We start from the raw sequence: 17,467 nt of genomic DNA, 5'->3' as shown, positions 1-17,467 counted from the left end.
CGTGGCCTTCTCAGAAGTCAGTCAACTGTGTAAAGGTCTGATAATACTTACAAATTCATGGACATGAGTGTGCTGTATTCCCATTGTCAAGTTTATAGTGCAGGGGAGCAAGCAAGAACTGGCTTTGCAGTATATTAGATTTATGAAAGGAACTGGGGTTTTTTTTTCAGTTTTGTTTTCCCCAAACAGACTTTTTGTAGTACTATTTAATATGTAGTGCTATGTAAAGGAAAAGGTTTTTCAGTGAGACTTGGAAAACAATATCTTGGGGATAGGGAAGAAATGATCTTGACAATATACTGTGCTTTTACCCACTGTAGATTTGGAAGATAGTTTTCATTTAGACTTTCCTTGTGATAGGAGAGTTGTCTTGGTTTGAATTCTTAAGAATTACACCTTGGTGGTTTTGAAGCATACTTCTTTCAAGGTGCTGTTGAATTGGGATTTTATTTTTATTTATTAGCAGCTTTTTATTCTTTATCTCTTATGTCTTGTGTTTATTTTTATTTTTAGCTAGGATACTTGCAAAATATTAAATTGACTTGTTGAAACAAGTGGTTCTATAAAATGTGTCTTCCTAAATAACAACCCAGTTTTGAAGTAATAGGCTCCTAGCTTTCCTCTGTGGTAGTGGAGTAAAATGGAGATATAATACCTAAATGAACTGAAACAATATTGTAGCATACCCTGTAGCAATGTAAAAACTATCTGAAGTTCAGTTTACAAAGAATTCGTTTTCTAACATGTATCTAGATACATAGGTAAATAGATATGACTTGCACAGATATTTTAAACAGTTGTAGTATCCCTTGTTATAATTGTTTCCCTTAGGACCAAGAACTTTAGCTAGAGTCTAACTATGTTATAAAAACAATGTTTATCAGCTTTTAAGGGCAGGTTGAAGTAAAGAAGGCTCTGTGAGAATAAGGAACAACTTTGTTGTGAGGGAGGTAGAGAGCAGGTTATTTTAACATGTAAAAAGTCAAATTGGAAAAAGAGGGTACAGAAGTATCTACAAATGGAGATATTTTTAAAATGCTGCTATGTCAATAAGACAAGCTCTGTTCTTGAAGCTGGGTTTTTTCTTCAATGAATGTTCATAAACCCAATGTGCAAGTGTAGTCTTTTTACAGAAAGGAAGGAGTATTGGTATAATTGTTTCTGTTGTGCAATACCAGCGGAAAGAATATTAAGGAGACTGGCAGCATCTAAAGTGTTCAGGTTTCTGACTGGATCTCTTATTAGTGGTGGTTCTGAATTTGGATGAAGGCTCATTTGACATGAAATAACAGTTGCTGGGACAAATAAAACAATAAAACAAAAGTGCTAGCTTGAAGCAACTAAGTTGCCCTAGATTATTTGCTGGAATGGCCTTTGTTACTTTACTGATGATACTGTTAATTTGAGCTGAGAGTGGAAAGGGTCTGATACTTTCCCAGGGTAAGGAGTCAAAATTTTGGTGACTAATTGGTGTATTCTGCTCCCCCTTTACAAAGTCAGTAACGTCAGCCTCACACATTTTAGTAAATGTTTGGTATTTACTATGTCATTTGTTTTATGGCATACAAGAGATGCCAGTAAGTTTTTAGAATGTCAAAAATGCAGGCAATGGTTCTTCCTATTAAAGCATTTCAGACAAAAGACATCAGACAATGCAGGGGAACAAAAGGTGGATTGCCATCTTTGGGAATGTTTGTCTGTGCTTTGCACAGCTTGGATAGGCAGCATAGCCAAAGGGGACAGAATCAATGAAAACTGATCTTGGCTTTTACATTCTCAAGTTATTAGCATGCAAAGAGAGTTAACATGTTTGTTTTAATAGCTTGAGTTGTTTGAGGCTTGCACAACTTCAGACATTTTGAGTTACTGGTTAACTTTATTTGTTAAGCTAATGCCTGTATTTCTTTGGCAGTTATGAAGGTATAATAGTAGGGACTTACCTGTGAAAGATAAGAATTTATGACTTCTCTGTGGATGTCAGAATTGCAAGGTTGCATCAATTCAGTAAGACTACTGAAATATTTTTAAAATTGGTTTTCCATATTAAGTTTATAGAGTAATAGAGTGAACTAATTATATATCTTCAGTAATAAAAAAACAGAGTGAAATCCAGTACCTTCTTGTGCAGATCACTTAACCTTGAACATTTCCTTGATGGCAGATACTTGCCAGACAACAAGTACATTGTCCTAGGTAATTTGGGGGTTTATGCATCATTTTTGTGCTTTTGCCATGACTGAACGGTCCCATGTGGGCCTCTTGGAACAAGCCCAGAGGAGTTGATCCAAGGGCTGTGTTTTCATATCAGCTGGACACCTCTGCTATGAAGACAGCCTGAGAGAGTTGGGACTGTTCAGCTTGAAGGAGAGAAGGCTCTGGGGAGACCTTATTATGGCACATTGCAGAGCCTACAGGGGCTCTCTTGTAAGAGCTGGAGGGGGACTTTCCACAAGGGCATGCTGTGATAGGACAAAGGGTAATGGCCTTAATCTGAAGAAGGAAAGGTCTAGATGAGGTACTATGAAGAAATTCTTTGCTATGAGAATGGTGAGGCACTGGAATAGATTCTTTGGAGAATTTGTGGAATTCACATCCCTGGAAGTGTTCAAGGCAAGGCTGGATGGGGCTTGGGATAGTGGAAGGTTCTCTGCCTGTGATGGGGGCAGGGGGGTTGGAGCTGTATGATCTGTAAGGTCTGTTCCAACCTGAGCTATTCAATGATTAGAGTTCTTCCACTGAATTATTGGGTGTTATATTGTTTGTGTCTTTAATAATTAAGAAATATTAGTGTACTTTGACAAAGTTGAAATAGAGTAGCAGAGTAGTTTTTGAAAAGGTTGATTATAAGTTAAAAGAAAGCAAATGAGTAGTAAAGGCTTACATTTCTCCTGTATGTTTTTAATGATCTGTGGAATTTGAAGTTGATCCTTAATTGACATTTTTCTGTTTAAAGCAAGAGGCAAACATTTTCATATTGGGCTGTGATTCGGTTACTTCTAAGCCTGTGTAATGCTTTCTTGTCATACCTGAGAGGATCTTTGCAGGGCAGTATTAAAACTGAGATGTAACCCTGCTCAGTCTGCCTTCTATAATGGCAACTTGAGCTCAAGCATCAGGTGCTGTGGTTTCAGCAGCTGAACCACTGGTTTCTCTGTTTGCAAGTGCTGAAACTTCCTTAAATAGTTTTGCATGGGAGCTGGGTTTTATTGGTCATGTTGCTACAGATCTTTTTTAATTTGAACAAAATTAGTAAAGTTGTCTGGCCTACCTCTTTAAGAAAATAATTTTCTTAAGTGTAATTCTTAGTTGTTTGCACAAACATCCTAAACTGTTCAATGTTTTACATGTTAAATTTTGTTATCTTGCTGGCATTATCATATCTCTGGTATGACTGTTTTCTCATATCTTGAAAAAAATAGCTTGTTAAGGTCTACAGACTTGATGTAGCACTTTGTGTGCTTCAGGCTTTGATTGCATTCTTTTCAAGTTCATTTATTCTGGTTACTGCAGATACTTCAGTTTATCTTCAGTATATGTTAATTACAGTTTGGTACAGTTGCTATGGGCTTAGAGCACTTTGAGGCAGATATTTAACAGCTCACACTGCAAAGCTCTGGGGACAGTACTGGTCACAGGGAGAATGCTGCTGTCATGTGACCTACTCAGCTTTTCTTTTCCTGCCCTGGAAAACACCCTGGTGTGCACAGCAGTTTGGAGAGGGACAGCTTTAAAAATACTGAGAGAAAAAACCATGGTGATAGCCAAACCAGGGGACTGCTGTTATTCTGTGGTCCTTCTCTGCATAAAATAGCCAGCTGTCATCCCTTCCCTTCCTTGTCACCAGTAGAGTTACAGACAGCTGAATTGACTGAAAACCACACAAAACAGAAAATGAATAGCTTTGCAGCTACATGCTTTAAAAATGAATGAAATTAAATTAGTCTTTTTTCAAATGATACCTTACAACTGTGTATCTGGTATGGTTACCAGCTGAATTAATGCATTTTTGTGATGTAATCAGTATGTCGCAAATAATCAGGAGCAGGGTGCTTCTTCAATATTGTCTTCTCTCCAGCAGTCTAATATCTTCGGGAAGAAACTAAATTTGTCTGAAAAATAAAGTGTTTTCTCTTGAAATATTCATAGCAGCATTCAATTCACATAGGCACCTTTTTATTGGAAGGTATTTTAAATAACTTTGTAAGTGACCTAATAAAACTACATTGGTTTTTTTTTTTTCCTTCAGTAAAATATCCTGAAATATTTTTGAATCTCAGGAATTAATTTTCATGAAGTTTACAGTTTACACCTATGTATTAAGATTCAAATTGTTTAGCTTGTGTTTTTTCTTAATACTTGTATTTTTATTTCATATTCTGAGTTGGCAACAAGGTTATCGATAACTTACATTTGAGAGCCATTTATGTCATTAAGCTTTATCTGTTCTTCACTTCCAGAAGCACTGTTCAGCTCTGATAAGACCCTCCGATTTTCAATGGGGACAGTTTCAGCTACTTGTTAGCTCTGAACATTCAGCTGTGTTTGTTTTGAGGGCAGCAATGAAAGCTCCTCCCTGTCAGCAAACAGGCAAACACCTCACTGGTGTAAAAAGCTTTTTTTACATCTGCCTATAGCAGGATGATATGACCAGTGGCTGCAGGGGCTGATCAAACATTAAAAAAATTTAACTGCGTTTCCATGTGTGTTGTTGAAGGACAAGAAATGTTCCATATTTGGAATTTTGTCTTCAGTTTCACTCACTGCAAGTGGCCGGCATAGCTTGTGAAAGTTAGGTACTTTTGACGTATCTTCAGAAAAACAAAGTTTAGAAACATGAGTTTCTCCAAAGGGAGAATCCTTGGCTTCTTGATTGTTTGAATCATTAGTATGCAAATCCTTGACTTACTGCATTAAATATTAAAACTGTTGGGTGTTTTGCTAAGTGGTTAACTCGCATATACATGGTGTGGAGAGTCAAAGGTTAGAGTCATGCCACGAGTCATGCAATTCACCCCATGTTTTTTCACCAATGCTACCAATATGAATACAGCAGTCAGTATTAGATCTCTAAGGATTTATTCCATGTCTTTTCAAACTTGCAATCTCAGAATCACAGAATAAGCTGAGTTGGAAAGGACCCACAAGGATCCCGAAGTCCAGCTCCTTGTCCTGCACGGCACCATCTCCAAGAGTCACACCATGTGCCTGAGAGCACTGTCCAAACTGTTCTTCCATCAGGCTGGTGTTGTGACCACTTCCCTGGGGAGCTGTTCCAGTGTCCAAACACCTTCTGATATCCAAACTAAACCTCTCCTGACATAGCTTCAGGCTGTTCCCTTAGATGCTATCACTGCTCACCACAGAGCAAGGATCAGTGCCTGCCCCTCTTCTTCCTCTCATGAGGAAGTTGTAACTTCAATGAGGTCTCTCCTCAGTTTCCTTCTCTCCAGGCTGAACAGACCAAGTGACCTCAGCCTCTCCTCACAGAGCTTCCCCTCAAGGCCCTTCACCATCTTTGCTGCCCTCCTTTGGACACTCTCTGATAGTTTAATATTTCTCTTATGTTGTGACACCCAAAACTGCCCCCAGCACTGGAGGTGAGGCTGCCCCAGCTCAGAGCAGAGCAGGACAATCCCCTCCCTTGCCTGGCTGGCCATGCTGGGCCTGATGACCCCCAAGGACAGGGCTGGCCCTCCTGGCTGCCAGGGCACTGCTGACTCATGGTCACCTTGCCACGGACCAGGACCCCAGGGCCCTTTCCATGGCACTGCTTTCCAGCACCTCGTTCCCCAGTGTGTACCTACTTCCTGGGTTGCTGCATCCCGGGAGAAGAATCCAGCACTGTCTCTTGTTGAACTGCATGTGCTTGGTGATTGCCCAGTCCTTTGGTTTGCTGAGGTCTCTCTGCAGGGTCTCTGCCTTCAAGGGAGTCAGCAGCTCTTCCCAGTGCAGTATCATCTGCAATCGACAGTTTCATGTCCCTAAGCAGAACTCTTTTTGCCCTGAAGTACACTAACAATCCTGACTATATGTGGTACTTGTTTTGCTCTATTCCAACAGTGCCCAGATTAACCATAAGAGGTTTAGCTGTTTTTCTCTTCTACATTCTTTTTAAAGCAGGAAACAACTAGAGAGAGAACAGAGCGTCCTTCAGGAACATTTCCTGATCCTTGAAAACTAGCTTTGGTTATCCAGGAAACTGGATGCTGATATGGCATAGTAAGGAGAGTAAATAAAGCACATAGCAAAGTCATATAGGTAGACCTTCATTTAATTCCTTTAATGGAAGAATTTTATTACAAAGAAGCATTTTGTATTGAAAACTGCAGTCCTGTGGGATAACTATGAATCTGCATCTACCTTTTATTAATGAAATGTCTTGCTTTCTAGGTTTTTCTCCTACCATATGAAAGGCTATGTTCTGTGTTTGAGAATCAAAGTTCTAAGTAGAATGAGGTACAAGTAGGTCCTGGAATGATAGGAAAACAGACAGCTGATGGCAGGCAGGGAGTGGGGTGGGAGATGGAAGAAAACATTGGTTTATTTAGCTTCGTGCTGTAGACTAGATTAATAGGACTATAAAGAAGGAAACTGAGGAAAACAGTGCTCTTGAGCCTGGCAGTGACAAAATGCTGTCTGTTTCTAATATATATCTCAATTCCTGAATGAAGTTGAAGGTGGTTGCTAGTAAGCTTAGACATACGTGACTTTAAGATTCTGTAGCTCATTTAATCAAGAAGTATGTAATCTTGTCCACTACAAAGCAAGAATAAAGCAGTGAGCCTAAACCATGGGCATTATGTAGAAGGCCAGGGGCTGCATCTGAAAGGTTGAAGTATCTTAATCATTTGAAGCCTACTTCAGTGATGAGTGGATAAACTTGAAACAGTGTCTGATGGTTTACTCGCAGAACTTAGTATGAACTGTAGTACGAACTGTATACTTAAAATATGCTCTGGGTTTGAGAGCGTGTATTATTTTCCTTTAATTTTCCTGTGGTTAGTTTGACATTCTATGACATGCTGTTTATGATGTTTGTCATTGCATACCGATGGTCTGCCATTATGCAGGCTTTTGTTCTCAAAACAAATGGAATGTGACAGTGTGCAACAGGTTCAGCATGCCAAGAAGCTATTATTTTGTACACACTTGGATAGGTATTCATGTTTCTCTCAAGCAAGAAAAATAAGGCATCTCCATGGCATATGAAAAGGTCGATCTCTGAGTTAAAAAGCTGATAAGCAATTCACAGATGCAAGATGACAACAAGTATGCATTTGAGAGGTTAAAGGCAAGATGGTAGTGCCCATGAAGCTGTCTAGATTTCTGCTATGTGAAACAACAACTATATAATGGTATCAGGGATTTTGAGATTTTTTTTTTCTCAAGAATATCTTTAAGTAACCACACACTTACAGCCTGCTGTAAGATCAGGATTATGTTCATAAATTGCTGGTGTGAACAGTGTAAATTTGCAATGAAGTGTCATAGCAAATAAAAGGATAAAATTACACTATCACCTACATGTTTGAGTGGAATACTGTTAAAGCTTTACATATAGCTATTTGACTCTGAGAATGCACAAGCCAATACTCTTTACAACGATATTCGTGATCTGTTTAAAGAGAACAGTAGAAAAAGAATGGAAATAAATTGAGTGCTAGTAATTACAGATTATTCAGTAATAAAGCTGGATGTCACAAGTATTCCTTTTTCCTTGCCTTGCAGTTGCATGGGGTAGAGTGAACCATCGCTGCTCAAGAGCCAGTCATGCATGACTGTGGGCTCTGTACTCAGGACAGTGGCGAGTATCTGGCCAAACTCCTTGTAGTAGGGACAGGTAGATGGGAAGCTGCTGGACTTGTGGTTGTCTTCCTTTGCACTGTGGTAGGCTCTAGAAGTTTTTAATATGCTCTTACTACACGGGACATCCATTTAATCTCTCCACCAGCTGTTTTAAGATGCTTTCATACCAATGATGATTTTGAGTTGTTCTCAAAATCACATTATTTGCTCTAGTTACATCAAAATGACTTTTGTAGTCCTTTAGCCAGCTTGTTGCACCAGAGCAGCATGTTCTAGAGCTTTCTAACTAAAGACTTTCTGGCTGTACACCTCCTGCCAAAGTGGAGATGCCATTTGAAGTGAATGTGTCAACAGATGAGCAACTCCAGAAGCTTTGGGGGGGAATAGAAAGTCCAGGATAAAGAAATTGTCGGGTGGTATTGAGATGTTATTAACTGTAGTCCTACTACATTGTCTTTAGCTTCACTGCTAGACACAAGAGTTAGAGCTTAGTGAGAAGCCTGAGATTTGCTTCTAGTCTTCATCTAGGAAAGCAAACCAGGTTCACAGGATTCATTAACCTGAGTGTAAAGAATGTTTGAGAGGACCTTGGGCTGAAGAGTTTGGGTTAAGGCATGTAACTCAGATTTAATTTAGCATCCTGATACTGGAAACTTTATGCACTCCTATATCAGTTCTTTATTCATCCTAGATCAGTGAGATATCTGTCTGCTAGTGCCCTTCGTGTTTATTTTGTAATCTTGCTGTGTTTACTCATATGTCTAAAATCACCTACATGTGCACTGTCCTTGCAGAAACAAACATCTTTTGGCCCTTCTTGTTTGTTTGTTGTCATTGCACATTTTCCCTTCATTACTCTCTTCCAGTTTTTTCATTCATACCTTTTTACTTTTCTTCAACTGTCAGTGGAATTATTGTCTTCCTGTCTCCATATTCAGGTAGTGTCAGTGGCTGAGTATCACCGCAGGATCGATGCTCTAAATAGCGAAGAACTGCGCACACTCTGCAGACGTCTCCAGGTGCCCTCTTCAGTAGTTTAAACCCCATCTCCAGATACTAAAACATCTTTCTTTGTAGTGTCTTGGATCAGGGCAAGTCCTGCACTCAGTGGGTTTGTCTTGTCTACAGCACTACAAGGATCCAGCAGAAAATTCCTTTGTTTTGGATGTATTTAGTTGTGCAATTCTATGATGGAATCAGTAATTTTATGATGGAATTACTACTTCCACCTTTGTCACACAGGAATTTTCTGTTAGAATTTGAAAATTTGTTCTCAGTACTGCTTGACTTGCAGTGTTGTGTTTTAACTTCTTCTTTAGACTGGTGTGTTGTGTTAGATGCTTCCCTAAAAAGAATGCAAAACAGGTAAAGAATCCAAAGCCTTGTTGCATGGGTGTTTAATTTTATGTAACAATCTTTCATCAAGAATCTCACAGTACATGGCAAGTATGAAGCTTCACAACTTCTATGAAATAGGTAAGTATTTTTCCCATTATAAAAGCAGGTAACTGAGGCAGTTCAAGCTGGCAGTGGTCTTTCATATACACACAAAACAGTACTTTGAAATCAGTTTGGACTTTTGAAGGTCTGTGGATATGGAATGAAACTGATATTTGCATTCTCTTTAGGTGTTCATAGTTGTTTGAGAGTTATAAAATTGTTAGTTGCTGTGCACATCATACATGCCTTACTGATGGAAAGCATAGCTTAGATTTCCTTAGAAGCATCAAGTATTTTGTTTTTCTATAGTACTTGGCTGCTGAAAATGTAAATTTTTTTCTGTGTTTATTTCTTTGATCTTGGCTTTTTTTACATATTACATAGTTACAGAAAAGCAAACGTTTTCTTAGCTCTGATATTTCTGATTGTTAATCAGTAATTAATCACTTTAAAATGTTTTGTAAGTAGTACAATTACATGGATCAATAATAAGCATGAACCTTGAACCCAAAAGCTGCACTATTATAGGAAAGTCAGAAATCTTGCCAAAAAACCACCTTATTCCCATTTGGCAACAGAAATGTTCTGGTTTTGGCAAGTGGTGGTAGTGGAGAATCCCTGTATTAATATTTTGGAAGTGTAGGAGCTCTTTCCAAATACCTTTCACCTGGTACACCCAAACTGAAGGTTCAGGCTGAGTAGAGAAATCTGTGGTGGGCTATAGCCTATAAACTCAGCCCTGAGGCCATTTGAGAGTTGTGGTCTCAAAAGTGGTGAAGGCTGTGTGACCTTTACCAATGATGGAAGCCTCTGGAATCTGACTTGGTTGGTCAGTCTGCTCTGTCCAACTTTGGTGGGAAATAAATCTGCAGATTTTGAAGCTAGAGTGCTTTAGCTCAGATTCTTTTGAACAGACACTCTTTACTGCTTCTACAAAGCAGTGTTCTTCCTAGAAGAAAACTGCTTTATTTTAATAATAATAATAAAGGAAAAAAATCCATGCAAAAAATACCCCAATCCCCAAAAACTCTAAACCAGAACACTCAGTTCCCCACACCACCTGAATCCAAATTACTCATGTTTTGCCCTGTCATCTTTAATCAGAATTAAAGAATAACAAGGGGAAAAAACTTTCTGCTCTACAGTTGAACAATGCTGAACTTCTCTGGAGCTGAAGCAGTAATATGATGGATGAAAGGCATTTAAGGTGGAAAATACTTGGACTATGAAATAACACTTTAGAGATAGCAGTCTGTAAAGCAGCGTGCAGGTCATCTTTTTATACATGAAGCTGTATGGATAATTGCATTTTTTTGTTGTGATGTGAAAATTACCACTAAAAAAGGAAAGCTTCAGGGTTTTTTTGCTGATACTCAGTTTAAGCACACCTTTTCTTGGATTTAGAATTAATACTGTGATTGAGCTACTGTAAAAATATACTTTGATATGTTGACTTTATAAGCCTATTTTTAAACAACAAGAGTTTGTGATAGAAACTTTTTTTTGTAATTCTTGAGGAAGATGAGAGGAGTGTCCTCTTTTTTGGCTGAGGTAGCTGTATTTGTTTAAATATTCCTATCTGTATTTCAGAGTTTTCTTTGATTTGGCACCTTTTTTTTTTAAATGAACTAAGGAAGTTGTTGTGGTTTTTTTTTTGTGAATGGAGGAAATTTACCATGGTGATATTGTGAAATACTGCAATTGTGTCCAGTATGTTTAAAGTATGAGGGATGTGGCAAATTGGATTTGTCAGGTATTATCTTGAAATTTTCAGGATTCAGGTTTTAATTTGGACAGTCTGGCTTTTAGTGAAACTTGGTTTAGGCTGATAAATTTTTCAGATGCACTTAATCTTGTTGAGATTTCTTTTTTCTCTCAACATTTTAGTAAGTCTTGCTGCAGTGGCTTATCTTACTAACTTCTTCACTTTGTCCTAGTGCTCTGTCAGATTTCACCATTCCTAGTAAGTTTAAATATCCCTGCAGCTGGATTTATAGATGGAAATCTGTTTGGGTGGCAGCTATTCTAGTTATCAAGACATGGCACTTTAACTTGGAAGTGTCAGTGAATGTTGACTGGGGTAAGAAGCTGTTGTGAGCTACATGTGATGAGGAATTTTGTGGCCTCTGCCATCTCCACTCAGTAGGGTATATGTGTAGGTCAGGTATTTTAAATTACTGCAGGACCCTTCTGTATAATGTCTTTGCCAGACCTCAGTGCTCACTATGCACCCTAAGTATTATTGCTGCTTTTCCACCCCACCCTCTCAATTCTTTCTTCTTTGATTCCTATAAGTACTCTAGAAGATCAGCTTGTGGAGCAGCACTACTCCTAAGGCTCCAAATTCAAATGGTTTGCTCAAAATATATGACAGCAGTCTTCCCAGATATTTACTGCGTATTTGAAAAATTTCTTGAGTGCTCTAAAAAGAGTATTGATTTAGAAGCTACTGAGAAATGTCAGTGTTGAAGTTTTAATTCCTTTCCTTTCTGATTTTTTTAATTACACTTAGTATGTTGTATCAGTACTAAAATGCAAGAACTTAAAATATCTTCTGAAAAGCATCTGAAGCTGTTCAGTTATGTATGAGAACTGTTTGTTGTTTTAGCATAAAACCAAAGCTTTCTCCTGAGTAGGTGTCTGTGTAAGTTATTGCTACGTAGTTGGTACCAGTTTGCTATTGGAAACAGTGGAAATCTCAGTCAGATCAAATCTATCGGATTTCTAAGCTTTCAAAGGACTTGCATAATTGCTAACTGCATGATTTTAAACCTGTGAAGTTTTATCTTGTCTGTTAATAGGGTGGCATATACTTACTTTCTTGCTATTCTTTCTGTAGATAACAACAAGAGAAGATACCAATTCAAAACAGGCAACAAATATCAAAACAGACCTGGAGCCTGAAGCATTCCGGCCAAATCTTAGTGATCCTAGTGAATTACTACAGCCAGAACAAATTGAAAAGGTATGGACTTGGATGTCTCACTTTTTTACTCTTGCACATTAATTTATCACAAATGCTATGACTGTAGTGTAAAACACATCAGTAAGAAGACCTTGTGTGATATTAAATAGAAGAAAATCTGTATATATTAGAAAATGTCGAAGACCACCAAGTCCAGCTGTTACCTCAGCACTGCTAAGTCCACCACTAAACCCTTTCCCTAAGTGCTATGTCTTATGCCTCCTTTAAATATTTCAACAGGAATAGTAACTCAGCCACTTCCCTGGGTACATCGTTCCAATGCTTGACAGTTCTTTCACTGAAGAATTTTTTCCTAAGATTCAATCCAGACCTGCAGTAGTCCAACTCGAGGACATTTTCTCTTGTCCTGTTTTGGAGAAAAGACTGGCTGTTACAACCTACTTTCAGGCAGTTGTAGAGTGATGAGGTCCCTCTGAGCCTCCTCTTCCCCAAGCTCAAAAACCCCATTTCCCTCAGTCCTCTCCAGACCCTTCACCAGCTTCACTGCCCTTCTTTGGACGCATGCCAGCATCTCCATGTTTTTCTTTTAGTGAGGGCCCTAGAACATCGCACAGTACTCAAGATGGGGCCTCACCAGGGCTCAGTACAGGAGTACAAGTCGTGATTCCATTCTTGGCCACCTGGGCATAGGCTATCTCATGCACAGCTGTCTGTCAAGCAGAGGACCCTTAGGTTCCTTTTCCTCTTTCAGCTGCTCTTCTCCCAGTCTGTAGTGCTGCAGGGACTTTTTGTGACACAAGGGCAGGAGCTGGCACTTAGCCTTATTGAACCTTGTACTGTTGGCCATAGCCCATCAATCCAGCCTATCCAGATCCCTCTGCAGAGCCTACATACCCTCCAGCAGATCAACACTCCTGCCCAGCTTGTTGTAATCTGCAAACAGACTGAGGGTGCGCTTCATCCCCTCATCCAGTTCATGAGTAAAGACATTAAACAGGACTGGCCCCAGTACTGAGCCCTGGGGAACACCACAAGTGACTGGCCACAAAGTGAATTTAACTCCATTCACCACCACTCTCTGGGCCTGATCATCCAGCCAGTTTTTTACACACCGAACAGGGCACCTGTCCAAGCCATGAGCAGCCAGTTTCTCCAAGGGAGTGCTGTAGGAAGTAGTGTCATTTTATTGAAGTCCAGGTGGACAATATTCACAGCCTTTCCCTCATCCACCAAGCAGGTCACCTAGTCCTAGAGGAAAATCAGGTTTGGCAAGCAGGACCTGCCTGTCATGAACTCACCCTGGCTAGGCCTGATCCCCTGGTTTTCCCTCACATGCAGTGTGGTGCACTCAAGGTGACCTGTTAATGACCTTCCCAGGTACTGAGATCAGACTGACAGGCCTGTAGTTCCTGGGATGCTTCCCACAGCCCATCTTGTAAATGGACACCACATTTGCTAACCACAATATCCCCACTTATCCTGGAATGATGGTAAACAATGGGAAGTGGCTCAGTGAGCATATCTGCCAGCTCAGTATGTTTCCTTGGGTGGATCCTATCTGGCACCATAGAAATGTGTGTCTAAGTGTTTAAGGAAAGTACAATTCATAGTGAAAATATTACTTTTTTTAAAACCTAGCTTAGAATACACCATCTTTTCAGACAGACTCTTGTCTGTCTTTGCCCTACTTTCATTCTTTCTTGAAAACATCAGTGAAAACACTGCAATTCTTGCCACCCAGTCCAAAGTGATTACATTACAAATGTGTTAATTCAAGTTTTGGATTAAGAAGCACAAGAACAGGGTAACAAGCAGCATTTACCCTTCAGCTTGTTACCTGCTGACTCGGGTGACCTACTTATTCAATACTAAGATATTGTTGGGATGTGTAATATTTTTATGCAGAAATAATTATATGGATAAACCTTTTAGAGACCTTAACAAACATGTTCATTACTTGATAAATCATTCTTCTACAGGCCTCTAGTAGAGGTAGGAAAAGAGACCTGCTTGAGTGACCAAAAGTAAAAAATATACATGTGAAACTTCAGGTTTAGTTACTAGGTTTTAAGACCATGTAAAAATTGTTGACCAGAACATAATCTGCTTGTATTACATATAATACATTCTTAAATATAAAATATTTATTAAATAAAGGGTTGTAATTCTCTTGTTAATAGCTCACAAAGTCTCTTCCACCACGGACTATTGGCTATCCATGGACTCTTGTCTACAGTACTGCAAAGCATGGCATGAGCTTGAAGACCTTGTATCGGACAATGACAGGATTAGACACACCCGTGCTGTTGGTTATCAAAGACAGTGATGGACAGGTAGGTAAATATTTGTGTGGCGGTAGGAGACTCGTCAAGAAATATGTTTGAGGTGTATAAAATAGCTGATGCTTCAGTCCATCATGGAAGAAAAACTTTGTGTATTATGCAAGTTAAAATTTTGTGGATCAAGCAAATTTTCTCCTTAGAAATGTGTTTCACTTTTAAACGGTATTCCTACATACTACATGTCTAGGAAATACTTTAACAATGTAAGTTAGCTGTTGTAATGCAAGAGTCTGATAATATCCAATTAATACTTTTTTTTTTTTAATGCTCTTAAGACATCAGAAATACAGTCTCTAAAACTTTCTGATGCTGGCAGGTCTTGTTGAGTTGGGATGTCGTTAGCTGTGGCTAGTGGTTGGTATGTTCTGTGGCTGCAGCCAACATCTTTCAAGAGCTGTACTACCTTTGTTATATTATTAACTTGTTCATTGAGTCTCTGTAGTTGTGATCTGTTTTTCTTTGACTGGATTATGAATTTCAGGAAGTGGCTCACATCTCACCATTTGAATAACAAACATCTTCTCTTGAATAATCTAGTAAGAGGTGAACACTGCAGGCAGTATGAAACTTCTTGATTCTTTGTGTCTTGATTCAAACTTCTGTGTTTGCTTGTGGAAGCATGTTACTGCTGTCATGAAAAATTGATTGAACCTCTGTAAAACTCGTAGCATTCAGTTCACTTACCTCTCCCAGTTTGGTAAACACAGTTTTTATTTTCAGGAAGCATGGTTTCATTCGGGGGGTCTGAAAACAGTAAATGAAATTTTTTCTTATTCAAGTCACAACTTGATTTTTTTCATTGTTTCGTACCCCAGAAGTCCCTTGAAAATTGAAATCCCTTATAACTCTCTGCTGATAGTGCACTCTTTCCCAGAAGCTCTTTAAAAAGATATTTCTTCATTTACTTTTTAATCTTGAAGTCAAAAGCTATTGAATAGACTTGAGATGTCTCAGCAGACTCATCAGTCTCATAAATATACTTTGGTGAGTTCTCTAATTCACTTATTAGCTTCTCAAGATAAATTAGGAAGATAAGCCTGCTTCCTAGTATCTGATTATCTGTCTCAGAAAAAAATGGGACTTTTTCTAATGGGACTGTCTTGCCACCACTACGTAGTATTGTCTGTTGCTAAAGGAATTCATGTTATTTTTTGTGTATGAGCATCTTGGCTTGAATGTTCAAAAAGTGTCACAGTTGCCCTGTCAAAACATGGAGTTCATAGATATGTGGGGTTTTTGTGTGTGTCATACAAACCTTGGTGAATCTCAGCTTACGGCCTTATACCTAGGAATATGTATGAAAGCATGCCTTGGAATTCTGGGTCAAGTAGTCATTGAACTGAGATTTCAAGCATATGGGAAATCTTACCTAAGTTCCACACAAGAGTAGAGGAAATCCATGTCTATTCAGTGAGCAGCATATGCAGAAGGAGTGGTTCAGATGAGTTTTACATGCTCAGTCCTTCACCAGTGCAGTTGGAGTGGTGTTTTAAGTAGCTCTGTCTCATGTTATTAATGAAAAATGTCTGCATTTGACAGCAGACATTTGATTTGCACTACCTTTCTGTTCAAAATACATGGAAATTTAGCAGCCAGTCTTTCTCCTCTTCATGCAAGGATCTACAATTGTGAAAAATAAGACAGTGGTAACCAAGTATGCTCTTTGATAATTAGTCAGGGTAATTAATTTTATTTGTGAAGCTATTGATTTTTTTGAAAGAAGTCAATTTATTTTTAATGTCTTGTATCTTCCTGGCAGATAGTCCTTTAAAACTGCTTTCCATGGATGAAAAAGGCTCTCAGTACTTTTTAGGAGAATATGTCCAGAATAGTTCACTAGCAGTATGCTAAGATAAATGCTGTATATGCCTCCAGAAATGTGTTTTGTGACCCCAGGTGGTTATTCATACCTTACATTCCAGGATCACTGCCTGTTTTCTAAGATTCTAGTTCAGAGAAGATCCTAAATGAGATTCAGCCGTTTTGAAAAATGACAGAATTATGACCAGATAGTTTCTTGACATTTGCTGAGCATACCTGCTCAGTCCTCTTTGATGTTCCTTGTTCTGCCCACTTTTTATCTTCATTATTTATGAAAGGTAGTGGAATTGTTGTATCCTTGGTTGAGGCACTTTTCTTCTAAACTAGAATGAATTTCTTTCCTGGGCTGCTTCCCCTGAGATATGTTTCTTTGTTATCTGTGTCCATGAAGACTGCTTTTTTATTATGCTGATAATAGGTTGAGTAAGGAGCAGGTGTACCTTGGAACTTTTGATAAAGTTCCACTAAAGGCTGCTAAGCCTCACCCTACTGAATTTTTATTTAAAAAAACTTTTCCAGACTTGCTTTCTTTTCCAGATCAATTAATAATTTTATTTAAATGGCTGTTCAAAAAAACCCAAAAAACCAAACAAACAAAAGAAAAAAACCAAGCAAAACCACTCAACTTCAACAAACTTTGTGTAAAACAAAGTCAACCTAATAGCTTCAGAATCAGTCCTCCGTTTAGTAGGGAATTATATGGGAGACTGTCTGAGGTTCTTAGAAGCTAAATTTATTCCATAATTAGAAATAAAGCTTCAGAATCTCCTAAGTAAAATATGTAAGGTTTTCTACATGATTAGAATGTACCAGTTTTGTGTTTTACTGGATACACAGATAACATCCCTGAGAGGATTCAAGACAAACACTGGAATAAAAGTGTTGTGTGGAAAGTTTACACCTGTGTAGAAGCTGAACTGAGTTAGCTGAGATTTGACAAAACTGTTCGTTGCTTTAACCGAAGGTTAATTCCTCTCAATGTCTGTTGCTAATGAAATCTTTAATTTATCTTTTTTACTTACATGTGTTTACTAGGTGTAGTGTCAGGCCTAAGGATATTTATCTGAAGTAAGGCATGTCATAGATACCTGAATGTAGCTTAGCTACCAGAACTGCTGCAGAGTTATTCAAA

At 38.6% G+C, this 17,467-nt stretch overlaps 1 protein-coding gene across 7 annotated transcripts in view; it reads left to right on the top strand.

Annotated features, from left to right (window-relative positions):
• OXR1 (oxidation resistance 1) overlaps positions 1-17,467 on the top strand; it is a 262,529-nt gene that overhangs the window by 239,137 nt on the left and 5,925 nt on the right. For 5 of the 7 annotated variants that reach the window (XM_063389336.1, XM_063389351.1, XM_063389344.1 and 2 more), the window contains 2 exons: positions 12,086-12,211; positions 14,353-14,505. In XM_063389336.1, the coding sequence (XP_063245406.1) occupies positions 12,086-12,211; positions 14,353-14,505 (279 nt within the window). Of the gene's footprint in view, positions 1-8,744; positions 8,826-12,085; positions 12,212-14,352; positions 14,506-17,467 lie in introns of all 7 variants that reach the window. The other 2 variants (XM_063389384.1, XM_063389368.1) reach the window with 1 other exon arrangement.

Source organism: Prinia subflava, chromosome 1 (assembly GCF_021018805.1).
Source record: "Prinia subflava isolate CZ2003 ecotype Zambia chromosome 1, Cam_Psub_1.2, whole genome shotgun sequence".
NCBI classification, from domain to species: domain Eukaryota; kingdom Metazoa; phylum Chordata; class Aves; order Passeriformes; family Cisticolidae; genus Prinia; species Prinia subflava.
The sequence above is the reverse complement of the archived record's forward strand: the minus strand, read 5'-3'. Positions and strand labels throughout refer to the sequence as shown.